This window comes from Sinohyriopsis cumingii, chromosome 4, assembly GCF_028554795.1.
Source record: "Sinohyriopsis cumingii isolate HCF-2022 chromosome 4, ASM2855479v2, whole genome shotgun sequence".
Lineage (NCBI taxonomy): Eukaryota > Metazoa > Mollusca > Bivalvia > Unionida > Unionidae > Sinohyriopsis > Sinohyriopsis cumingii.
Window position 1 is genome coordinate 121,765,115 of NC_142964.1, and position 27,419 is coordinate 121,792,533.

A 27,419-nucleotide genomic window follows, 5' to 3' on the forward strand; every position below is an offset into this window, starting at 1 on the left:
GTGACTGACAATGCATGGCAGACGCAGGTCCATACCATAAACCCACTAAGGTCTTAATAGCAAGGTAAGCTAAAAACCGAGTTGCTACATTCATAAAATTTTGTTATATTATGCATCCAGATGTAAGTATAAAAGGCAAATAACTCGGACTCAAGAAGGCTTAAGATAAAGAAAAACAAATAAGAGCAAGAAGACTAACTCGAAAGGACTAACGCTCTACTGAACGTAAAGAATTTTCAAGAATTCAAGATAAGGCCATCTTCCTTTTACCTGCTTGGAAATTATTCATAATATTCTTCTACAGTAACAAGATTTTCAAACTGGCTGCTGTGTTGCACATAATGGATGTCAGATTGGCACCATTTTCACTGAGGACAAAGTAAACATTGTAGGTCTTTTGGAGAAACCATATAGTAATGATCATCAGTGTGTGTAGTGATACGATTTGTAAGACAGTAGTATTTGATGGATGTGTTATGTATATTTAATCTGCATTGTTTGTTGTTGTTTTTTTATATATTATTTTATTTCATTATATGAAATGGATAATTATATTTTTGACCTTACCTTTTCCAAAATCATGTTCATTTTCTCTCCGACCTGAATCATTGATTTTTTAAATTCTGTAAACTAATACATAACTAATAATTTCTCTATGACTTGGGGCTTAATATAAGGATCTTTATTAATAGAAGTAAACCTATTTTATCTTGGTCTGAGATATTGTGTTTACTATGTTCTTTATATTACAACTTTAAAACAGACCTTCCAGTGATAACTAAGTATTTATCTTGTAAACATTTGGATCCCTTCAAGAATGAAATTTTCCATTAGGTAATAGTTCTTGTTAGAACATGATAATTGCGATCTTTACTTCAGGTAGAGGACTATATAATCTTGTTACTGGAAAAATTATTTATTCGTGTTTTAAGATCTTAGCAGAATCAGTTATATTATTCTTGTGTCCAGTATTTAATTTGGGCTGCAATTTATGTATTCAATTTATTTAATTCATGGGATTCTCCGGAAACACAAAGTGCTCAAAATAGCATTCTTGGACATTGAGACATTGATTTAAAGTGAAATTTCAAATACGGATATTCTTGGATTATATTATTGGGATTCAACAAAGGACTGTTCAGTATGACACGGGTCAACACAGACACATCAACACTTTCAGCGTTGGATTTAATTTGGATTTCCACTAAGTTTATTCAGAACTTTAAATATCAGGACTTGTGTTAGAAATTCTAGGATTTTTGGAAAATATCTCGCAATACCTTAAGTTCTTTTTACACAACTCTTCAGAAGAGACCCCGATGGAAAAAAGACTTTCATATAAGAGTAATAAGAAAATGATATTCAAGAGAGCCACACACTGGATGTGAGATCAGCACCATTTAAATCTAGGATGAATCCAAAAGATACAAATCTTTCAGTGAAAACCCCACGTGAACATGACCTTTTCTGCTCGGGTGGAGTTATTTTAAGATTGTCAATATGGTCAATGAGTCAGCCATATTGGACTTCACATAGGTACCATTTTCATGTAGGATGGTCCACCTAGACATCCTAAGAAAGGCGATAACAAACTTGTGCTAATACTTGTGAATAAAGACCATCCCATGATCTAAAACCAGTAGATCTATAACTCATTGGTGATTTGTGATCTTCTGAGGATACCCGCATATCATCATATAGCAATGATATTTTAATGGAAATACAATTTATGGGAACATACTGATTTGACATTATGTTCAGCCTCAGATGACAACCATAATATTTACCAAGTTTCATGGCAGTCAATTAAAACTCAAAAATTAGTTTGACTAACAAGATTGCATCATACACAGCATTAAGCTACAAGGCAAAAAGTGCAATAACTCTAAAACAAAAAATTGAAGGAGCAATGTGATTCTTGATAAGTGGAAACCATAACATTTATCGAGATTCATGCCAATCAATAAAATACAACACTACTAGTTGCATTAACGAGATTTAACGAGATTGTGTCCTACACATTACTTAGCTAAAAGATAAGAAGGGGTATAACTCAGAATAATTTCCAAGTTTCAAGGTAATCCATCAAAATTGTGGAACTAGCACTAATGAGACTATCTCATACTCTGCATTAAAATAAAAGACAAAAAGGATAATAACTCTAGTTATGCTAATGAAATTGTGTCATATACTCCGTTAAAATAGAAGACAAAAATGATAATAACTCTAATTGCGGTAATGGGATCGTGTCATACACTGCTGAAAGATTAAAATGGCAATAACTCAAACGCTGAAAGAGTTAAGTGATTTGGAGATAAGCATGCAAACCATCAACACGAGTCTCTCGGAGGTACTGGTGCTCTACGGGCAATAAAGAATTCCAGGAATTCAAGACAAGACCATTTCTTTCTTTCAACTCCAGAGTTTAGAAACCATCTTTGCTATTCTTCAGCGATAACAAGTTTTAACATTTATCTCCTGATTTTGGCCATATTAGATGTCAACTTGAAACCATTTTCATTTAGGACCAACACGGCATCATAAGAAATCTTCTTGTGGAAAGTCATATTGATATGATTTTCTGTTTTGGAGGAGCAAAGACTGGATATCAGACTGGCACCATATCTACTTTGTACCAACCTGACATCGTCGGAGGTCTTTTAGTGAAAGCAGAATGTCGATAAGACCAGCCATCTAGAAGTAGTGATAATGAGATGTCGAAGAAGGCCATTATGACAGTCATAGTATAATATGGATCAGCAACCAACTTGTAGTCAAAAACCCGATGCTGATATGACCATTCATTCAGAAGTAATTGTGAAAACATGATTTTCAAAATGACTACTGTTGTGGCCATATTGAAAATCAGATCAAACCCATTTTGGACCAACTATACATCATAAAAAATATTCTGGTGAAAACCCCATGGCGATATTACTTTTCATTCAGAAGGATTAACAACAAGATTTTCAAGATGGCTACCGTGGCAGCCATATTACAGATCATATAGACATTATTTTCATCTTGGACCAACTAGTTCATGTAAAAAGTCTTCTGGTGAAAACCTCATGTCAATATTACATTTCGTTCAGAAAGGGAAATATATATTTTTTTCGATATGGCCACCATAGCAGCCGTATTGGACATCAAAAAAGATCCATTTTCACTGAGGACCAGCTAAATATCATAAGAAGTATACTATTGAAATCCCAATGTTGATATGTCCATCCATTCACGAAGAGTAGCGATAACAATAGTTTCAAGATGGCCTGGGTGGTAGCCACATTAGATATCAAATTGGCAACGTTTTCTTTTAGAACCAACTACACATAAGAAATCATCTAGGTTAAAACCCTTATGCCAACGTGACTTTTTGCTCTGGATCTGGAAAAGTAGTGACATTATTTTCAAGATGGCTGCTGTGGTAGCCACGTTGGATATCAGATTGGTACCATTTTCAATAGGACCATCCAGACATCATCAGAAACCTTTTAGTAAAACCACGTTGATACAGCCTTCCATTGAGAGAGTAATGATAATGTTTTCAAAATGGTCACTGGTGACCATTTTAGATCTCCAAGTGGAATTCATTTAGGACCGACTAGACAATGGGATACATGTTTGTGTAAAGTTTCATGGTAAACATGGAGGGAGTTTAGGAGTTGCAGTAATAAACTTTTGCTAACAGATGAATTAAGGACGATGGACAACATACATTTCCATGAAAGTATCTGGTCTATAACCAATGAAGCTAAAACGTGCACGACTAGTTGCATCATCAAAGTTGTATACATGACAGAAGGAGAGATCCATGAACAACAGGATTAATATATATCCTTCCCCTTTTCTAAAGAGTCGGGGACAAAAACTTGCCTTTTAGATGCTTGCTATGAAATCAACAGTTGCTAGAGAAGCAAACCTGGATATCGTTTGAGTTTTGGAAATCATTCTAGTCATGCTTTAAAAATATTGGTTATGCTATTCTGGATACGAGGTTGTCCATCGGGCTGCGTAGGAAACTACCCTTGCACATCGTTGAACATACACTCTGAAACATTCTGACAAAATAAACTACTGCAAAGTTTTATACAAATTTACTCGGGCCAGTAAAGAAGTCAACCATTGATACATTAAGTAAAATATGAATTATTCTAACAAACTGCTATTGTAGTGCTCTACAGTTTCATACTTAACTAAGGGTTAAAGTTTTTAAAGAAAAAGAATTTCCCAACAAGGTGCATCTTCGCTAGCCAAGGTTCCTATAACCTATCTACACCTTAGCGGATCAAACAGCTATATCGGTGCTTTGTCCAGTGGCATCTATTGGAGTTCATGGGTTGCCTCCCTTATTATGTAATTCCAACTAACCAATAGCGTGGTGCGTTGCTCATCGGCCAAAAACAATGATGGATATTGACCTAAAAAGGATAATTTGTAAGTTTAACATCGAAAGTATGACTATGTACCAGAGGGAAACCATTACAGGTCTATTTTGGTGAAAGGTATTTCTGCCAACACGGACCAGCACTGGAAAAGTGCTTATTTATCACCCCATTCAAGCTGTGTGCTCCTCTTGTCTCGATCGCGTAGGAACAGTGTACAAATTTGAACAACTTAATTTTGATTCGATACAGTAGCTTGTCGCCGCATCCAATGAAATGTACAGACCCGAAACAAATATATATCTACTCGATATGCCAAGGTGTAGAGAGGGTTATCGGAACATTGGCTAGCGAGGAAGAAGGTGGTGACCAAATAAATGTTTAGTTGTTGTAGGGTTTAACGCCATTTTTCAGCACACGATAGGCTATACATGGCGGCTAGTATTAATGGTGGAGGAAGAACCCGGAAAGAACCACCGACCCATGAAAAGCTACTGGCAAGCTTTCTCACATACCCACATAGGCTGAATCCGAGACTAGAACCCACGCAGACAGAGGTGAGATGGCGGTGATCCGTAACGGAGAGCGCTTTAGACCACTCGGGGCCCCTAAATGTTTAGTAGACCATTTGTAAGAAATACTTGTTCTAATTAGAGATAGTTTAAAAAATGGAGTTAAGTTTAATAAAACAATTTCTGATGGACAACAGATATCTAGCCATGCCATAGGGTTGGCAGAGGTACTTTTGCGAAGCCTAAGAGTTGTGTGTGTGTGTGTGTGATTCAGATGTTTAACGTTGCTATAACAATATTTCAGTCATATCGCTGCGATGTCTGCAGTGACAGTTTATAGTGATGTTTAGCACTGGGGCATCATGCCGCAGACAAGTAGCATGATGTCCCACCCAGTCACATTATCCTGACACCAGGCCGACCAGTCCTAACACTAACCTCTCAAGGATGATCGCCAAGCTAGGCAGCTGTTAGTACCATCTTTACAAGTCTTTGGTATGATTCGGCCTGGGTTCGACCTCCCACATCCGAGTCGGACGCTCTACCACTAGGCCACCCGAGCGGTATCCTAAGAGTTTGTTATTGTGACCAGAAATATGGACCATAATATGCTGTGCTGTTTAAAATTAACACCTGTTGGTCAACAACACACCTTCTGCAGTTTTATGCAATATATATACCGTCCCTTTTTAATACCTTTTCATCATTTTTCATTAACATACATTTACATCCCCCGTTGATCGGGAAGCTTTATTTTGCACCGTTACCATCCTACCGTTTTAATTTCAACTATTTGTTTTTTATATCGCTGGTCGATATGAAACTTATCATAATTTTTAAAAGATTATACATATAACATTTTGTTTGGCGCTAAATAGCCTTACAGTGCTGATGCGCCGTTAAAAATAGAATCAATCAATCAATGGTCAACAACAAAAATTAATGTAGCTAATCATCGTGGCCAGTTATAAAATTTAACTAACTTACGAAAAGCAAACTGAAATAAAAGCAAATGCTCTGGAGGACCAGGACCTTTCAAAGTTGCTGGTTCTTCATCGATAAACTGAAGGAAAGGAGGAAGAATGTGTGCTGGGAGTAAAGATTTACATGACAACAATGTATGGATACTTTCTTCCATTTTTTCGAGTACAAAGAGACAAACAATATTTCAACTTAAGATATATTTTTAATTTCATTTTTTTAACATGCCTAGGACTACTTTTGACAATAGATCTGGTACAGACAACATTTATGATACTTGCACTATACACCTGAAATTCCACAAAAAATATCTGAATGACATATTTTGAATTCTTTCTTACGATTCCAATTATTATTTACAATAGCGTGGTGTTTACAAGCTCCTTTCATCTCAAGTTGCTAATTAAGCTGCACTTTCATTCAAGGATTTCATAATAAATTTCAAAGGAGTCCAGTATTAGTTTACAACTATACTCAAAAAAGATCTAACAAAAAGTCCATTGGATACTGCTTGCTAGACTGGTCTGTGTACAACAATAGTCTAACTCAAACATACAGCTACCAGTCTTGTATATTCATGTACTGTGACATAGCTAAAGTAATGTGAAACTTTGACATTGAATAAGTTATTGCACTGAATTTTGTTCTTTGTAACTGGAACTTTGGACTCTGTGGACAAACTATATTAGGATTCTTCCCATCTCCAAATGAAAATTTATTAATGGGTCTACAAAACTCTATAACTTGCCCTTGAACACAAAGCCTAAAACAGTGCAAGAATTGCTGTATATACTTATATGAATTTGTTTCATGGCCTTCAACACTCATTGCTTTACTAATGTAAAAATAAATTATGGAACATTCAAAACTTACTACTTTCACTCAAAAAAGGAATAACTTGTGAATTTAAGGAAATTAAAAGCAACATTTTCTCATTCATGTTGATCAGAGTTAATGTATATTTCCTACATTTTAGTCCAGTTTGTGGTACCAGTTCCTGATCTGCATTAATCAAACATTATACAACTATAAAAACAAAATTACAACCAACTGCTACACCAATGACTGTAGATAACGAGATATGGTGATGCTATGCAAGTCTGACTGATATGTAGGAACAGGCAATTGTGACACAGACACTGAACCAAAACAACATGCAAATGATTAAAATTAATTTGATCAACAGGAAATTCATGAATGAAAATCAATTGACCTTTAAATTTTAGTTTTAAATTCTGATTTTCGAATTAACAGTTATGAAAATGTTGAAACACAATGTTTTACATTTATGTCAACCATAACCATAAATAGCATACATGTTTGATCCAACTGCAAACTGCATAGATCTGTATCTGCCATTGCATAATACTCCAGAAGACTTAGGTCTATGCAGCTTGGTTAAGCAGAACAAAGACCATGATCTGTCAGTGCATTATGTGGCAGCAGATTAGGGTCTGTATAGTCAGCAGTGTGACCTGACTTGTCAGCAAGTATGTATAGTAGCAACATCAACAAAAAATGCAAGGCCCTTAGCATGAGACAACAGAATCTAAAAACTCCTGTACATCTAATTTATGGATATTACAATATGCCAAGAAGTGTTTATTAAACTTGTTTAAAGAAGATCGTATCCAATGAACACTCACGTCCCTTACATACAACTCTAAGGCCAGCTGTGCTACAGAAATTGGTAATGCAATGATTCCTGCTTAACATGTTTTCATTGGCAAGAATAATGATGCACCAGTGTAGAAGAGGAAAATTCTCTCTCTGGATCACAATGTTGAATCAAACACTTGGCAAGACTCATGTCTGACAAAAAATTTCAACCAAAGTCTCGATAAAATATTTTGATCCTAAGGATGAAATTGGCCTATCCAACAATGATGCATAATGAAGGATTTTTCTCACATTTCTGCCTAAAAATTGTAGCAAGAATACACAGATAAAGTTTCAGATGACAAAATATCCATGAACTATTTTTTGAATATTTAGAAAGAGGATATACTGTGTAATTTACTTTGGTGTAAATTTTAATGTCATTAAAACAGATAGAGTACTAAAAAAGAAAAACAGCAATGATAAGTGTTTTTGTGTATACCATATATACAAACGATGCACACTATTTTGATGTCATGTGATACAAGATAAATTAAATCATGTGATGTAAGACAAGTCATGTGATGAACAAATATATTACACTAGAAAACCTGGCCAAACTCATGCAGAAACGTGAAATATTTTTTTTTCCAAGTTCAAGTATGCCCACTTTATAAAACAAACTGGGCTCAAGTTGGATTCTGACATTTGACAGAAAACAATCAGACTGCAAATTCTCACCTTTTCTAATATTCTTCACAGATGACCTATAAAATGGCACAAAGTATTCAGGATGGAGACATGAAAAATAAGCAAAGATAAGGAAAAACAATTACTTTACTGGGGCTGATGATTACATTCCATCAACAGAAGCCAGATGTTCACAGTACAAAACACAATACTAAAACTATAGCAACTGCAATGGTTTGCCACTGCAAAGTCCCAAACTTGACATTCCGACACAACCCCACCAACTCCTTCCATTTCACCTTCTACAGTGCTTACCAACACACCCATTTCTTGATAATAACTTGTGTTGTACACATGTATGACTACTTATATAAACCATAGTCTGAAAATACTTTTTTTTATTCCACTTGAACTAGTTTTCTATAAATGAACAACACAATTTTCATTTATTTCCACCCAGCTTCTTCAGAGATGTGGTAAGAATGGGCAGACAATCAAAAGAAGTGTGTAACAATAATCCCAGGGAAGATAACAAACCACCAACCAGAAGTAATGATGAATCAAGCCTTAGCAAAGACTTCAGTAACGAGCAAGAGGAATGAACATCAATCCTTCCAAACATTCACAGCATCTTTCAAATAGAAAAAGTTAATATTCATCACATTTACACCATACATATGCCTTGTTGATATTTAGCCCAGACTGATGATAAATCTTGGCCAGCAAGTATTTTCAACTTCAAGAACGTATATTCTTTCATGCATGCAGAAATACATCCATCTAATAACACATGTCCAAAATACTTTCTTCAAATAATGGAAATGCACCACTGACAGGCTTTACGGACATTTTAAAAAATCTTGTTTAACAATAGCAGAATTATGTACTGGTTACCATAACAGCAGCATTATGTACTTGGTTACCATAACAGCAGCATTATGTACTGGTTACCATAACAGCATCAGCATTATGAACTGGTTACCATACTATGAAGTCCATGTTTCTTGTAGAAAGAGTATCTGACTGATATACACTATAAAATTTGAATAATAAGCATATGCTTGAAATTAAACACATGGAAAAAAATGCACACACAAAAACAAGCGCACACACCCCCTTCAGTATCTTTATGGTAAAAATAAGCATAGTTTTTACAAGTTTTAACAGAAATACAAACTTAGTAGCAAACAACTGCTCTTGAGCTATTTTGTTCCACGTGAGATGACTTGTATTATAATTTATCTATTTATATTCTGGTATCAAGTCTGCCTTCTTGTTTCTTTTATCAGCAAAAAATAAAAGCCATCATATTTCACTGCAAGGCTTATGTACCAAACATTTTTTAGATAACTGTTTGGAATAAATTTTATTAGCAATAACTGCATACCAAGAGTACAGCCAGCACTAATTAAAAATTGCATACACACTTAAAATCCAAAAGGCGTATATCTTTATTACATGATTTTTTTTCCCCCTACTAATTTTGGAAGTTTCAAACTGCTAATTAAATGTCATTAAATAAGAAGAAATATTTACAACACGAATAAAATAAATAACAAAATGAAAAATATTTAGATGCTGAGAAAACTTCAAAGCAAAAAATAATACTTTTTATTTTCATGTCTATTGTTGTTTGAAAAATACATGCATGAAGCCTAAATGGATTTACAAGCATTTAAAGAATATTTTCTTTACAGGAAAGAAGTTTTATCATTTCTTTTTCTAAAGAACAAATTGGACATCTTTAGCAATTAAAAGATAGCATTCATTCATATGGAGAGACAAATTTATGTAAGCTCCCCTGAATCATAAACAAAATCTATGCACTACAATAAATGTTCTAACATGACCTCTACTCTAGCACTGATTAAATATAAACTGAAGTCAAATGTGCTGCATATTTATCATTTATGCTGTTTACTACAGCATCTTTTGTCATGGAGACTGGACAGATTCTGACAAAATCAAACTAGAGTCGATCGAAGGAACTATCTGAAAATGTTTTCCAGAAATTCAAGACAGAAGCATTCTTCCTTTTAATTGCAAAGTATTGAAACCATCTTTAGTGATATATTTTTTTAAAGTCAGCTGCCTTGTGTACATATTGGATGTCAAATTGACACCATTTTTATTTAGAACCAACAAAACATCACAGTTTTCTAGTGAAAACCCCATGTTGAAATGACTTTCCATGTTGGAAGTAACAGTAACATGATTTGTAATGGTGGCTATACTGGTTATCAGACTGGTACCATTTCCATTTATTACCAACATGATAACATAGTAAGTACTTTGATGAAAGCACAATGATATTACCAGCCATGTAGGAGAAGTGATTAGATTTTTAAGATGGCCACTTTCTTGGCCCTACTGGATGCGTGAATGGCAACATTTTCATTTCGGACCAACTAAACAACACAAGAAGTCATTGAGTGAAAACCTCATGTTGATATGACCATCCATTCAGGAGTTAAAGATGGCCACCATGGTGGTCATATTGGAGATGTCTGGCACCATTTTTATTTAGGACCATCAAGACATCATAATAATTCTGGTGAAAAACTCATGTTGATATGACCATTCTTTCAGGGGTAAAGATAAGAGTGAAAACCCCATGTTGATATGACCATTCATTTGGGAGTAGTGATTGAGTGAAAACCCCATGTTGATATTACCATTCATTTGGGAGTAGTGATTGAGTGAAAACCCCATGTTGATATTACCATTCATTTGGGAGTAGTGATTGAGTGAAAACCGTATGTTGATATTACCATTCATTTGGGAGTAGTGATTGAGTGAAAACCGTATGTTGATACAACAATCCATTCAGGGTAAGTGTTAGCACCATGGTGGTCATATTGGATGTCTGAATGGCACCATTTTCATTTAGACCCAACTGACCATGGAATGACTGTGTAATTAAAGTTTCATGGCTATTCTCCATGTAGTTCAATAGAGTAGCAATAAAAAAAAAGTGATCTAAGAGATGGACAGATTACAGATCAATAACCATTCCATAAACTCTTTTGGTCTACACCCAGTAGAGCTTAAACTCAATTAGCATGCCATGCATTTACAATAATTCTGATGAACTGATGGTACAACAATCATGCAAAATGAATCACATACTAATGGATATTAAAAACTGTGTAGGCCTGAACCTAGTAAATGTGAAGGATGGCAATATTTAATTTTGCCTAACAAGACTCATCAAGTCTCTTTGTTTTAATAAACACTGATGTCCAATATACATTCTCTCTTTGCAGTGACATCATCTCTTATGGTACACTGTTTAATACAAACCTCAAAATTTTTATTTGTTTTCAAACCTCACTAGGAAGATGGACATCACAACTCCATAAATGTACTGGCATCAATGGACACAATCAATCATGTCTCTCTAGAAAAAAGGGGGTGGGGTAGGTAAGTCTGATGATAATCTTACTGTCCAGATGGCAATCACATTGAAACAAGTCTATCAACTATAAAAGCCCAAAAAGTCTAGAGGTTAAGAAAGCAAACAGACTCCAAGAGTCAGAGAATGTGCTCTTGTTGTCTTTGATGTAGAGATGCTTCAAACAGTATGCTTAAAGATACACACATTCAAATTAAAGATCCAAATGTTTCCTTTCGGAGACTTTTAATTATATACAGGACACTTAGATGTGAAAATATTTCATCAAATGCCAGATAACACTATTTAAATTTTCCAGTGCATTCCTCCTTTAGGTATCAAATCCAGTAAATACTGTTTCTGCAAGTCACTTGCCCGAGCCCCGAAAGGTAACTGATAGGGAAAACCTGCCCTTGGGTTGAAATGTTGTAAACCCATTCTAAGCGAGGCCTGATGTGCCTGCAGTAGATTCTGATGCTGCCGCAAAGTCTCCTGCATAGTCTTCTGGTAATTTGCACTCATGCTGAGTGCAGCAGCTGCAGCTGCTGCAGCAGATGCGGAGGTTGGCTGTGTACTGGATAGTGATGATGATGAACCCATGCTTGACAAGGATGATGTGGAGGCTGAATTAGACAAGGATTTACTTTCCTGTGACTGCATGCGCTCAATCTCTTGTTCTTGCTGAAGGGCCTTGACAAAAGCACTTTTCAGTCTATTAGTGTGCTCTTGTTTCAAAGCCTTCTTTTGATTAGATGTAACACATTGTTCACAAATGACATTTTTTGATCCGGGTTTCTCACGTTTCCATACTGGTGTAAAATCAGTTCCACATTGAATACATGTAAATGGATTACAGATCATCTTCTCATCCGGGTTTTTGCGTCCCTTAGCTATGAGATTACTATCAATAATATAGTTGACAGCTTCTTCCAAGCCCAGAAGGTAGATAAAATCTGGACTAGCTAAGCCGGGAATAAAGTTCATCTCAGGTGGTGGTGGCTTTGGTGGAGGAATCTGTAGCAGTGTTTTCTCTAACTGTTTCCTCAATGCTAATTTTGCAGCAGCCTGTCGTTGTGCTGGGGTCTGTTCTTCAACACGAGGTTGTTGCTGTGAAAGCTGATGTGCTGCCTGCCCACGATACTGTGCCATGAGATTCTGTGGTGATGTACCCTGGACCATTCCACGCATCTGGTTCTGAATCATGTTTCTATCCATCCTGGGGTTCACAGTCATGGGTGAAGGACTCTGCATTTGATTAGGTCGAGGAGACGAAGAACTAGGGGGCACCACTTGTCCCCCTCTCATCAGCTGTGGAGGCTGACTGTGGGCTGGACGAGCCTGCATGTGCTGCGGCTGTGATCGTGATTGATGCTGATCATGTGGGGAGCCCCGAATCAGAGGTGGTGGTTGTGAATGTTGTCTGGAATTCAATTGCTGTCGATTACTTGGGATGTTATTTTGCTCCTGTAGTTGTCCTGACAACTGACTCTGACGCAGTTTTTTCAAAAGAACTAATTTAGCTTCTTCATTACGAAGTTCTGCCTGAAGTCTCTTGACAAGTTTGTTCCTAGCTTTCAGTTCCTCTATACTGGGTTCTGAAAATCCATTGATCTTTTCAAGTCCTTCATCGTCTGAATCATCAGACAACATTATTACATCCCCATTTGAAGAGCCTTTTGTGCTTAAATCAATTGGCATATCCAATGTGACATTTTCCTTGTCACTATCATTAGATCCATTACTACTGCTACTACTTGAACTTTTTGCTGTGAAATCTTGTGGTAAGTCACTCTCAAGTTCTCTGCCTGAAACCTTTTTCTTACTTCCATCTACCTTTCCATATTTTGAATTTTGATCAAGTTCTTCTTCTTTTTTCCCTTCACTTTCCTTTTCATCTTCCACTGCATCAGTGACTTTCATTTTTTTGCCTTCAGATCCTTTGGAATCTGGCTTCTTTTCCCTTGATGTAGCATCACTAGAAACATCCTTCATTTTCTCTGCCATGGCTTTGCTGTTTTCTGCATTCTCATTGACTGCATTGTCAAACTCCCCATTCTCATCCTGCATTTCATCTGGCTCGCTTCTATCATCCCCATCAGATTGTGCTGTGGAATCATTTTCATTCTCTGTTTCTGACTCGTCCGACTTTTCATCCTCCAGTTTAGCCCTGGAAAGAACATCAGTTTTTGTTGAAATTTGCTGATTTAACATTTTACAGATTTTATTAAATTCACTACCTGGCAAGAGTGCAAAATTATGGATATAGTTGACCGCCAATGCATTTTTTAGATAGCACTATACAGGAGCATAAATTCAGTTGACAGACTGCATAAAAACATGTTTAGAGATAAATGGCTATGAATCATGGTTTATAAGTAAGGAAGACCCATTCAAATGATCACTGATTAATAAAAAGCCGATTTCTGAAAACACAACAGCCAATTATTATTTTTGTAAGTTATAATCTTAAAGAAGTGCCTTATTTGGTGCTAAGATTAATTTTTTCACTGAAACTTTCTGGCCTTATCTTTCAATGATTGGCATGTGTATGTGTTACATTTTTAGCATTTGATTGATTTTGGTGAATACATACATGAAAAAGACAAGAGTTTGTATTCTGTTTTAGTTTTTTTTTTAAAAATCAAACAAGGACACCAAATCAAAGATGTGTATGTTATTGTTGTTATTGGACAATGGTTACTTGCAACATGATAATTATCAACAATTCTTTAACTGATAATCAAAACATCAAAAAGAAAATTCCAGCTCTACTTGTTCCAAATATACCAATGTAATATTCCATCACTAACAGTTCCATTCTTGTGTGTGATGAGGGGGGATAAAAAGGGTGGCTTAAGCATGATATGCATTTTAACGAGTTAGAATTTCAATTAAAGGTTTGGAAAAATTAGAACCATCATATAACAAAGTTTATGTCTGACCCTTGGCAATAGGCAATCCCATCTATAATTGGCAAGAGGCAATCCAATCTATAACTGCAGACATCTAAAACCTAAACAAACTGATGGCATGCCAAGTCTGCCCACCTTTATATATTAAAGGATTGCAAAAACCACAGATCAGTGACCAGTGCTATTGCTAGCTAGGTGTCAGTAAACTCTAATAACAGCACAGTCCAACTTGTAACATTAACACAATGTAAACATACAATGGATCACTGCCAATTAGAGGCCAGGTATCAGTCAGTGTAATATAGTAATGGCACAACCCAACTTTTTATGTTACCACACTGCAACAATCAAGGGCTAGCTGGTCCTTACGATCACCTGCTAGGTGAACCAGATTGAACCTTTTAAAACTGGTCAAAACCTGTCCAATACAGCCTTAAACCATGGTGTAATGTTGTAATGGCACAACCCAACTTTTTATGTTACCACACTGCAACAATCAAGGGCTAGCTGGTCCTTACGATCACTTGCTAGGTGAACAAGATTGAACCTCTTAAAACTGGTCAAAACCTGTCCAATACAGCCTTAAACCATGGTGTAATGTTGTAATGACACAAACCAACTTTTTATGTTACCACACAGCAACAAAACACAATCTGCTGATCACTGATATTACTGGCTATGTGCTAGTGTTGTGTAATTATAGCAAGGTGAAAGCTAATAGCCTGGCCAATCAAATTAGCTGTGACACCTTGTGACTGCCATTGTAACACATACAAGTTCAGGTTCTTAGGACTTTCAGGGACTAAGTCATAATAGCTACCATAGAACACATACAAATTCAGTGTATGTTGGGCTTTCTAGGAGTTTGATACAGTCAAAGCATCATGATAAGTCACCCCAACTGCCCTTAATTTACAAGTGTGGATATTGCTTATGTTTTGCCTTCACCTCACAAGGACAAAAAAAACCCAGTATCTCAAACACTTCAGCCTGCAAGCGGTAATAAGTTGTGTACACTGTTTAAATCTCATTTCAAATGTATTTTATTATGCTCTGGCAAACCTCAACTTAAACATCACTCTTGTCCCCAATATCTCCTGTTAGTATTCACAAAAGTACCATAGGATTTGTTGACAGGGTTCTGGTTATACAAAGGCTTTACTTATGTCTAACTTCTGTAACAGGAACCAGAATACTCATAGCCCTTGTATGGCATCTGCAGGACTGATTTAAGTGCCATTTGTGACCATAGATATACTGCAAATATTTTCTGATGCAAATAATAATTTGATATCACAAATCTATGTACTTGATAGATGTCCATCAGTAGTTTCCATCACAGCCCTGTATTGACTGATGTCTCTCAGTAGTTTACCATTGCAGACTTGCATACTTTGACAGATTGATGTCTATCATTAGTTTGTCATCACAGACCTGTATACCCTGACAGACGTCTATCAGTAGTTTGCCATAATAGACCTGTATACCTTGACAGATGTCTATCAGTAGTTTGCCATCACAGACCTGTATGCCCTGACAGATGTCTATCAGTAGTTTGCCATCACAGACCTGTATACCTTGACAGATGTCTATCAGTAGTTTGCCATCATAGACCTGTATACCATGACGGATGTCTATCAGTAGTTTGCCATCACAGACCTGTTACCATGACGGATGCCTATCAGTAGTTTGCCATCACAAACCTGCATACCCTGACAGATGTCTATCAGTAGTTTGCCATCACACACACCTGTATACCATGATGGATGTTTATCCATTGTTTGCCATCACAGACCTGTATATCCTGACAGATATCATTAGTTTGTCATCTCAGACCTGTATACTTGACAGATGTTGATCAGTAGTTTGCCATCACAGACCTGTATACCTTGACAGATGTCTATCAGTAGTTTGTCATAACAGACCCGTTTATCTTAAAAGTCTATCAACAGTTTACCATTGCAGACATGTATACAATGACAAATATCTATCAGCAATTTGCAAAAGTACTGTGTGTTAATTTCTTTAGCCACACAATGAGATGCCAAACCAAGAACTTGCTCATCAGGAATCCTAACCAATTTACAGAACGAGGGCAACCTCTCCAGAATGGACAACATGTCAAGTTCAAGTGACCAATCTTCTTGTCATGTACATTGTTTTTTTAACACTGAAAAACTATATTCTGTGTACCTATCTATTATACTATTGCTGTGTACCTATCTATTATACTACTGCAGTGTACCAATCTATTATACTATTGATGTGTACCTATCTATTATACTATAGTAGAACCTGTTTTGAAAGATCACCCTTTCTGCCAAAAAATATGGTCACACAAGGCAGGTGGTCTCTCATAACGGGTCACAATGCTATATAATCAATACATTTGTGCATTGAGAATAAAGTCTCTCAAGACAGGTGGTCTCACATAGCAGTGGTCTTTCAAGACAGGTTTCACTGTATTGCTGTGTACCTATCTATTATACTAGTGCTGAGTAATTTTTCTCCTGACCTGTTTCAATATAGAAAACTTGGTTGGCATCTCCACACACATAGTTTTTCAAACTAAAAATGACACCTGCACCATCCAACATTAAAAAATTTGAAGAACCTCTAAAAATATGCATGTGACTATTTCTAACATAACAGATGACCCCCCCGGCAACTATAGTCTGCATGAAGTAAGAGAACAATTTCTCATACTGATCATCATTACTATTGAGAAAACTCATCTGTTAAAAGATGCTGGAATTTATTGCAATAGATCATTTTCATGCCTTTCAGCGAAGTTTAAAGAGACAGATAAATAAGTAGGACGCTGGCTTAATGCATCTTTGCAGCAAAAGATCTGGCCCACGTAAACTGATATCTTAAATCGATGCCCAAATTTATTAAAAACTTTCTGATACCTTAAATTGTTGCCCAAATTTATTAAAAACGTTCTGCAGAAATTATGGTGGAAATTACAGTAGCATACCGTTTTTCAGGCTGCATTTTCTCGCAAGGTTCTTCATCTTCATCATCTGTGGGTGGGCGTTTTACTCCAGATTTTTCACCGTCTTCACTAAAATATTAGGAAAACCTGATCAAAACAGGCAAAATGTGGAATGAATCAAAACTGCAAAGGATACACCTTTTCATCAAAAAGTTAAGCAGCTTTACTTAACTCTTCTGGCAGCTAGCTGCATGATGACATTTGATCTGTTTGATTAATTCTTTATGTCTTTGTGCAGTTCAGACCAGTCTGCCTTAGATCTGAGGCCAAAAGGTCTAACGGACACAAAATCCAATTCCAAACCACGGGCGAATTTTGGGTGAAAAAAAAAACGGGTCCAAATAATTAGGTTTTTCCCTCTGTATTTTGTAGTGCAACTAGAACATCCAGATTATTTGGTATCATTGTAGAGCTATATCTGTCTGCTTTTTTGTAAAACTACCCACTTTGGTGTATCTTAAATGACCTTGATGCTGCAGAGCTCAGAAGTAGGGTACAGCCTCATCTCGCCTACAGGCGGGATTGGGGCTGAACAAGTTAATTACTAATTTTCAATTCATTTTGACCATATGCAGGGACTCTCCTTGTATTTCTTATATTAAGTGTGTTTTCCTTGTATTCAGTTTATTTTTCAATGGACAAATTTTCATTTTTAATTGACCATTTTATAAATTAAATGTACAAATGGCCGATGTCACTTACCATTCCAAATCACTGTAATAATATACAATCAAAGCAGTCCCAACAGTCATAGTGCCCACATGGTCACAATGGCCATCTTAATTTACCCTGGCAAATTTCCTAAACAAAATGTAATTTGTGTAACGAGCACTTGCTTTCTGTGGTCAGTGGCCACATTCATTTTTGAGAGTATATACAGGCTAACAGTCAGGGGTTATTTATGTTAAAATTTGTCTGCAAAGGCAAGCAAAGTTTTGGTTCAAGGGTCAAAATGAATAGGCATGCATGGTTTCTTCCAATTTTCTATTTATCACAGACTTCTCACATAAGCTGACTGTCTTTTGATCTCAGTGAGTTGAGCAAACTATCTAATCCAAATATTGTTTCTCAACCATTAACAGCTGTTTCCTAATTATTTGAATGTAGCTTTAACAATTTTTCAGTCATATCGCTACAATGTCTGCAGTGTGACAGTTTATAGTGATGTCTAGCACTAGGGCATCATGCCGCAGAGATGTAACATGATTTCCCACCTAGTCAGAATTATGCAAGCTACCACTCAATGCTGAAATTACAGTTTTGCCACAATACAAACCAAGATCAGTGATTATTTCAAGTCAGTGATGAGATAAGGTGGATTAAAGTGAGTAGGACAAAGTAATCTTGAGTGGAACATAACTTTTGGAGAACAACATACACACATAATTCATAATTTTGTTGAACAATGCACATAAAACAAGCTATAAAATAATTTTAAAAAAAAATAATAAATTTAAGAATAATAATAATAACAATAATAATAATATTATTATTATTATCCATTGCATGGTATTTGTTCACAACCCAATTCTGAAAGGTTAACCTGTTTACTGGTCACCTGCAAACAAAGGTGAGTTTGGCCCTTTCCTATGGATGACCACCATTGGCAGATTGGACTGTATAAGGGGCAGTCCATTTAATATGGGGGCCCCCGAGTGGCCGAGTGGTCTAAAGCGCTCACTGTTACAGATCACTGCCATCTCACCTCTGTCTGCGTGAGTTCGAGTCTCAGCCTCGGCTAACATTGGTACGTGAGAAAGCCTGCCAGTAGCTTCTCGTGGGTCGGTGGTTCTTCCCGGGGTTTTCCAGGGTTCTTCCTCCACCAATTATACTGGCTGCCATGTATAGCCTATCTTGTGCTGAAAAATGGCGTTAAACCCTACAACAACAACAACCATTTAATATGTATGCATGGGGGGGGGGGGGGACCCAAATGTATATGCTTGCGTATGGGGAGGGTCTACTGATAATGTACGTAAGCATATCGGAAATGGGGTGATTGGGTGGGATGAACCCATCGATAGTAATTTATCTAATACATAACCTGTTCATTAGTCAATGTCTGATCAAGCTTTACAAGATTTTTGCGTACATACTAAATGGATGGCCCCTAACTGTAATTTGTGTCAGTTTTTACAATTTTCATTATAATTTATTTCTGATGCCTTGTGTTAAGATTCATGGCAACCAGTTATCTCCCATGCACAGCAAAAATACCAAAGCAAGAATACAGTGACCTTTCAATTGTGCATAACTGTGATCTAGACTGCAGATGGAACATACAGGTAATGTGAAATGAAGAGTTATCTGAGAGAGTATGCAGGTGTGTTGAGGTAATATACTCCTGTCTGTTACTTCCCAAGTGTACTCAATAAGACAGGACTTCACTTCAGAGAAATATCAGAACCAAATCTTCATACTGCATTTACCAGACTGGTGGCAATGTAGATTCAGCTTTCATACAACGGGCATTTCTTTTGCACTTTAGTCCCCTTAAAATGATGAAGAAATGGATATCTGCCCAATTGTGAATGACAGATGCATCTTAGGATGGGCAAATGTCTGCTGAGCTTGCTCAATTTATGACACTTTGATATTAGATGTGTGAACATTTGACAGGATGTAATCATATCAGGATGCCAATGATGTTCTTTAAAGACAGAAAGACAATAATTTACAATGACAGTTGATTCAACCATACTCAGGACTTCAACATTTTTGGGGAAGTTAACTTTTCCATGGGAAAAGTGAATCTTGTATTTTTACTTTTCCTTCAAGTCTTCACTTCCTCTGCCCATGCCAATTATAATTAGCATCAGGTTTCTTCCTTCCTGGCATGTTCTCAGCATCTAAATTATAATATGCCAGGCAAATGGAAATGGGAACTTAGAAGGCCTGACACTAACATAGTAAATGTAGCTAAGAAGAAACGCATGTACCAACAACTTACTTTTTCTTCTTGTTGATCTCCATGGTTTCTGGCTTGTATGTCTCCATTTTAGAATTTTAGGACTGTTCAATCCTGCCAAAAAATTGCAAAGATACATGTAGATATTCTCATTTTCAGCTAGCAGCCATTTCATATTTGCCAACAACCCCCTCCCAATTTCAGCACAACTGAATATGGAATTTTTACACTACTGTAGAAATGTAATATTGTTTAGCTTTGGTTTCATCCATTAGTTATTGATTGCTCTGTTTAGAATCATTGGCATTTGATAATGTATTAAATTTAATATCGTCTGAGACTCACCTGATAGTCTACTAAACTGAATACAAAGTCCAAGTCTACTATGATAATGTACTAAACTGAATATAAAATCCAAGTCTACTATGATAATGTACTAAACTGAATACAAAGTCCGAGTCTACCATGATTTTGTAATAAACTGAATATAAAATCCAAGTCTACTATGATAATGTACTAAACTGAATACAAAGTCCGAATCTACCATGATTTTGTAATAAACTGAATATAAAATCCAAGTCTACTATGATAATGCACTAAACTGAATACAAAGTCTAAGTCTACCATGATTTTGTAATAAACTGAATACAAAGTCCAAGTCTACTATGATAATGTACTAAACTGAATACAAAGTCCGAGTCTACCATGATTTTGTAATAAACTGAATATAAAATCCAAGTCTACTATGATAATGCATTAAACTGAATACAAAGTCTGAGTCTACCATGATTTTGTAATAAACTGAATATAAAGTAGTTTACTACCATGATAATGTATTAAACTGAATACTAAGTCCAAAGCTACCCAATGATGTGTAACTGTAGAATTCATGCTAATTTCTCAGTGACTAAATTTATTTTGTTAACTCAGTTCCTGCATCAAAATTTTTTTTTCTTCAAGTTTCCAGGACATTTTAATGTCAAATTTCAGAATTCATTTTTAAAGTCTGATACTTTGATTTTAGTTTTAATGTCTGTTTCATGCTTTTTTGATCTTTCTTTCCTCTAGCTGAGCATCTGAAGGCTTTGACTCAATTAAATATTCATGAGACTGAGTATTCTCTGCTTTCCCTACAATTTTATCTGCAGTATCATAAAGTGATTGTGTGTCCTTTTCTAGTCTTATCTTCTTTGCTTTCCAACATTCCAGTTCAGCAAATTCATCATTTCTCTTCCTTTTTTAATTTTTCTTTTCTTTTCTGCTGCCATCTCCTCCTGATAAGCCATGTATTTGGACTGTCCACTTGCAGCTTCCATAAAAGAAATCAATGGCTGTGCATGCATACAAATGATTAGGCATGTGTGCACAAATCTCTTAGTTACCAGACTCAACCATGGTCACTGACAAAACAAGACCATCATTACAAAACCATTCACTGCTAAGCTGCAGTGGAAAAATGTTTTTCTCTAGAATTTTTTTTTTAGCGTCTTAAAATCAAATTCCAGGATAGTTGATAAGAAAAGGTATTTTTCAAAGAGGTTTTAAGGATATTCTTGTTAAAATTTAAATTCCAGGACCTCCTTAAAAAATCAGGACGGTACAGGAATCCTGTATAAAAGAAAAATGAAGTGAATGTGGCAAACCGATTTTATTAAATTTGAAAAGCTTTAAAAAAAATCAGTTTTGCATGCAGCACTTATATAAACAATAATTTGTTGTTGTTGTTGTTGTTGTTGTTGGGTTTAACGCCATTTTTCAGGACACGATAGGCTATACATGGTGGCCAGTATTAATGGTGAAGGAAGAGCCCGGGAAAACCCCGGAAAGAACCACCGACCCATGAGAAGCTACTGGCAAGCTTTCTCACATACCAACACTGGCCGAATCCAAGACTTGAACCCACGCAGACAGAGGTGAGAGTTCAGTGATCTGTAACTGAGAGCTCTTTAGACCACTCGGGACCACAGAGTCAGACCAGATTAGAAATAGTTTTGACATAAACTAGACCTGAACAATGTGTGTGTGTGTGTGTGTGTATGTGTAAAGTTTCAAGGCAATCATCTAAGTATAAACTAGACAATGTGTGCGTGTTAAGTTTCATGGCAATCCTCTAAATATAAACTAGACAATGTGTGGGTGTGTCAAGTTTCATGGCAATCCTCTAAGTATAAACTAGACAATGTGCATGTGTATGTGTGTAAAGTTTCACGCCAATCGTCTAAGTATAAACTAGACAATGTGTGTGTGTGTTTGTGTGTGTGTAAAGTTTCATGGCAATCCTCTAAGTATAAACTAGACAATGTGTGTGTGTTTGTTAAGTTTCATGGCAATCCTCTAAATATAAACTAGACAATGTGTGGGTGTGTCAAGTTTCATGGCAATCCTCTAAGTATAAACAAGACAATGTGTGCATGTGTGTGTTTAAAGTTTCATGGCAATCCTTTAAGTATAAACTAGACAATGTGTATGTATATGTGTGTAAAGTTTCATGGCAATCCTCTAAGTATAAGCTAGAGAATGCATGTATGTGTTCAGTTTCATGGCAATCCTCTAAATAAAAACTAGACCTGACCAATGAGTATGTAAAATTTCATGGCAATCCTGTAAATAAAAACTAGACCTGAACAATGTATGTATAAAGTTTCATGGCAATCCTCTAAGTATAAACTAGACAATGCGTGTGTAAAGTTTCATGGCAATTATCTAAATATAAACTAGACCTGGATAATGTGTGTGTAAAGTTTCATGGCAATCTAAGTATAAATTAGACTTGGACAATGTGTATGTAAAGTTTCATGGCAATTATCTAAATATAAACTAGACCTGAACAATGTGTGTGTGTGTAAAGTTTCATGGCAATTATCTAAATATAAACTAGACCTGGATAATGTGTGTGTAAAGTTTCATTAAATTCCTCTATGTAGTATATGTGCAGTGGCAATAACAGAAGTGTGCTAACAGACTGATTGACATTAAATTCACATATAATAAAATTGGTTTGTCACATGTACTTCATTTTTCATTAAAACTGAGCTCCCGTGCCCTCCTGATTTAAGGAGGTTTTGAAATCCTACTGGAATCTGAATTCAAAAAAAGTATCCTTAAAACCTCCTTGAAAATTACTTTTTATCAAATGTCCTGGTATTTGATATTAAAATGCGAAAGTATTTTGCTAGAGAAAGTAACATATTTTTCCACTGCAACTAAAGAAGTAAACAATTTTGCAACAATCATCTTGTTATATCTGTGACTGGCAACAAAGTCTGGTAACTCACGGATTTTTGCGTGTGTGTGTGTGTGATTTAGATTTTTAACGTAGCTTTAACAATTTTTCATTCATATTGCTACGATGTCTGCAGTGTGGCAGTTTATAGTGATGCCTAGCACTGGGGCATCATGCCGCAGACATGTAGCATGATGTTCCACCCAGTCACATTATCCTGACACCAGGCTGACCAGTCCTAACACTAACCTCTTAATGCTGAGCGCCAAGCAAGATATTTTTGAAACTGTGCCTAATCATTATTACACATGCACAGCCATTGGTTTCCTTTATGGCAGCTGCAAGAGAATGGTCCAAATAAAGGACTAATTCTTTAATGCTGAAGGCAGTCTTCAAAGAAGAGCAGAAACTTTATTACTGGTTCAGTTAAATACTTATAATATATTAACAAAACTACTCAGAAGCAATTTGTTCACAATCACAACTGAATGGACATGAAGCCAATTAATTTGATTAAATATGGATATGTTGATTGCAGGTCTCTCAGATTTGTCATATATCCTGAACATGTCTGACTCGACTAACTTTTTTAATGTCTTTTTTAATGACCAAATTGGATTTTGGGAGTTTCTGCTAAGCCATAAGAACTCATATTCAAATCTGGACAATATGTCTGAACCGAAACCCACAGGTGTTGACCTCATCTTATAAATATGATGTACAATGCAACAGATATGAAACGGCCTTGTGGCTTTTGCATATAGTATAATGTTACCTCGACCAGGGCCATGTATATGGAAACTACATGTATGTTCCTGTCCCAACTAAGCTTAGGAGTACAATATTCAGAGAAAGAGAAATTCCCAACAAAAAGTTACAGTCATCTTGAAGAAAAAAAAAAAAAAACAAGCCACAAAAGAAAAAGTAAAACAATCATTGCACAGATTGAAATGTATACTAATAACTATCTGGGTTCAATACATTTTCAACTGACTACTTGGCCTGCTTGGCAAGTGGCTGGAACTTGTACTTTGCCTACAATGATGTTACTCACTCATCATATACAATATGATACTGAATCAGGTAAAAGGTACTATTGTTCCAATTGGACAACCATCTTAAAAAACCGTCTTGAACTTCCTCAGCTACTACTCGTAAATATCAACAGATGAGTGGAATTTGTTAGCCATGATAATGGATTCATACTAACACAGTGTAGAAAGTAACAGGTTTCATTGTTGCAGGAAACTCAACTGACCCTACATTTTAAATTGCCCTGTCCCGAGGTCTTGTCAACTGTACCCATGTACATCGTAAGTGATATGAAGCTGACTTCTTCTGCATTCCTGACTTTTAAACACACAAAAAAAAGGAAAATGTCCTTTTTTATGCATAGAGTCAAATCCAAGGATATGTAATGACTTCGAAATCTGACTAAAAAATCAAATGTGGAAATATTTTGGAGCCAACATTCCAAGATGATCAGGAGTTGTTGGTAATGGTAAGCCAGACTAACTACAACTGCTTCAAAATAATATTTCTTAGCTCTGATACACAAAGTTGACATTTACATTATATACCGATTCTGAATTCTGACTTGGAATCATAGGTGATTGAGCAGGTCTGAAGTTGCAGATATTTTTGGTACAAATGCTGCCAAACTTACTAATGCAAACACTGTATATGAAGAGAAAGTGAAATGTACATGAAGGTATTTCTGAAGATATGTGCAGACATTAAAATAAGCAAAGACTAAAAATTAGTAAATATGATATACATCATACAAGGAACTGGAAACCATTACATATGTCAACATCTGAGGTAGAAAATTGAGGGCACACAAAGCTTAACAAAGGTACATGTAAGTACGCTGAGAACATGATCTAAACAAACTTAAATTTACAATTATTTCACTTAATTTACGCAGGATGGAGTTTAATTTAGTATCCGATTGTAGTTATTTCTTCTAATGGTAAATTTTAAGACGGAACATATGTTGGTCCTTTATTCAGCGTAAGTCCCACTCAGTACGAAAAATACATGTATAGTGTAGTTTATCCGGCCGACATGATTGATCACGCAGGATCATGGGGAGGGGGTAAGAGGTATAGGGCATAATCGTGCATAAAGATCCGTTACAAACTCAACCTTTTGTACTTATACTATTTTCTATAAGACAGTCAACTTCGTTCATGTATCAAAAACCTGAATATGAAATTTGATTCCACTCTTAAACACACGCTCTTAAAGATGGGTCAACCGGCTTTGTTAGTAGGGCAAATTTCCAGAACGAGGCCGACAAGTCAGTGCGTGGAATTCCCCTAAGAAAATACAGCTCACTAGCGGATAAATATAGAAAATAGCTTTATCTGATATATTTCATATATGAATGTATTCGTTCATATTCACACTTACGTCTGAGGCGATGTTTAATATAAAGATTATACTTAGCTACACCGTCCAGTTGTTGGTATGGACCAGACACTTCTGCATGCATTTGGAATGTCAGCCAAACATCACCCCTTTGTTATTTCCGCTTTGATCTAATTTGCATATTACATTACCTCCTTGACACCGTAGTACTCCTTTGTTCCCATCACTAAACTTAAGTAGTTGTTAATCACACAGAGCTTTACAAACTAGCTATGTACAACTTCACATATATTAAAATGCAGCGATAACATGTGCCCCGGGGTTCTATTCAACTTACTTATTAACATCAATGTGGATAGTAGTATTTTCTTCACCCGTCAAATAATCGACTAATTAAGATTCGATAACACTCAAAATTTTAAGTATTATTCATTATTTTAGCCCCACGTGACTTGGCTGTCATATTATTTAGATTATGAATTCAAACAATAACTTTCTTTACACTTACCGACTGAAAGACTGATCCAATATTGATTAAGGTGACGTAGGAGTGACCTTTTCAATTATTTTTGAACCATCAACTAAATCACCCTTTTCCTAGTTCGTCACATATTTTCCAAAATCGTTAACGGTTTATGTGTGTATGGCTCTGTAACTAGTGTTTTTTGGCTTATTTAAAGATGTTAATTAAACAATCGTCATAATCAGTCTATCTCCGTCCATCTTTCTATCAAAGATGGCCTCCTATCCTTGAAACCAGTACATGGGGTTTACCCTTTGTGTATCATGGAGCAAACAAACAAATTTGTTTACAGATAAACAAGTTCTTAACTAATGATTGGATTGAAAGAGTCACGTGACTCTTCCAGACAAGAACGCCTTACATGTACACGCGGCCACACTTTGATGACCCAGCTAAAAATAGAACTCACACTTACCATCTTCTCAGCACATATGACATACGATACTGCAACTGATTTCGATTCGATCAAAATCTAAATCCAATTAAATTTACTAACAAGAATTATAGTTCCAATTGCACAATTAAAATGCAAAAAACTAATTGATTTTCAATACCATGACCAATTATCAAATATAGATCTAGGTCATAAGTATAATTGCCAAAAGGCATGTAGATGCACACAGTGCTTGTTACTAGTATTAGCAGCATGCCCCAAGAGCACGGAGCAAATGGCAAACATGCAAAGTTAAAATCTCTCAGCAAAGACAGGTGGGGAAAAAAGGATTTAGGAAATCAAGTATTGTACATAATTATGTAAACCATTTTTTAAAATCTTGTAACTAATATACATATATAGTATCACGTGAGCTGCAAATGCCTTGCAGAGTTGAAAAATCAATAAACGTTAAGGCATTCACTCATGGATGGGGACAGGAATGATAAATTGCACATTATTATAACACGTCGCTCAAGACGGATTGAGTA

General features: G+C 36.0%; 1 protein-coding gene across 3 annotated transcripts; it reads right to left on the reverse strand.

Moving 5' to 3' along the window:
- Positions 1 to 6,060: 6,060 nt before the first annotated feature.
- On the reverse strand, positions 6,061 to 26,732 carry LOC149802028 (transcriptional repressor p66-beta-like). 3 transcript variants are annotated; one of them, XM_089956428.1, is made up of 4 exons: positions 26,481 to 26,732; positions 20,419 to 20,490; positions 17,451 to 17,537; positions 6,061 to 13,725 (listed from the first exon to the last, which is right to left on the reverse strand). In XM_089956428.1, exons 2-4 carry the CDS (start codon positions 20,463 to 20,465, stop codon positions 11,865 to 11,867), a joined length of 1,995 nt encoding a protein of 664 aa, XP_089812554.1. In that variant the 5' UTR covers positions 20,466 to 20,490; positions 26,481 to 26,732; the 3' UTR covers positions 6,061 to 11,864. The 3 variants fall into 3 exon arrangements, with proteins under 3 accessions (XP_089812554.1, XP_089812555.1, XP_089812556.1); XM_089956429.1 differs by lacking the exon at positions 26,481 to 26,732 and adding an exon at positions 26,015 to 26,153; XM_089956430.1 differs by lacking the exon at positions 26,481 to 26,732 and adding an exon at positions 26,047 to 26,128.
- Positions 26,733 to 27,419: the final 687 nt, after the last annotated feature.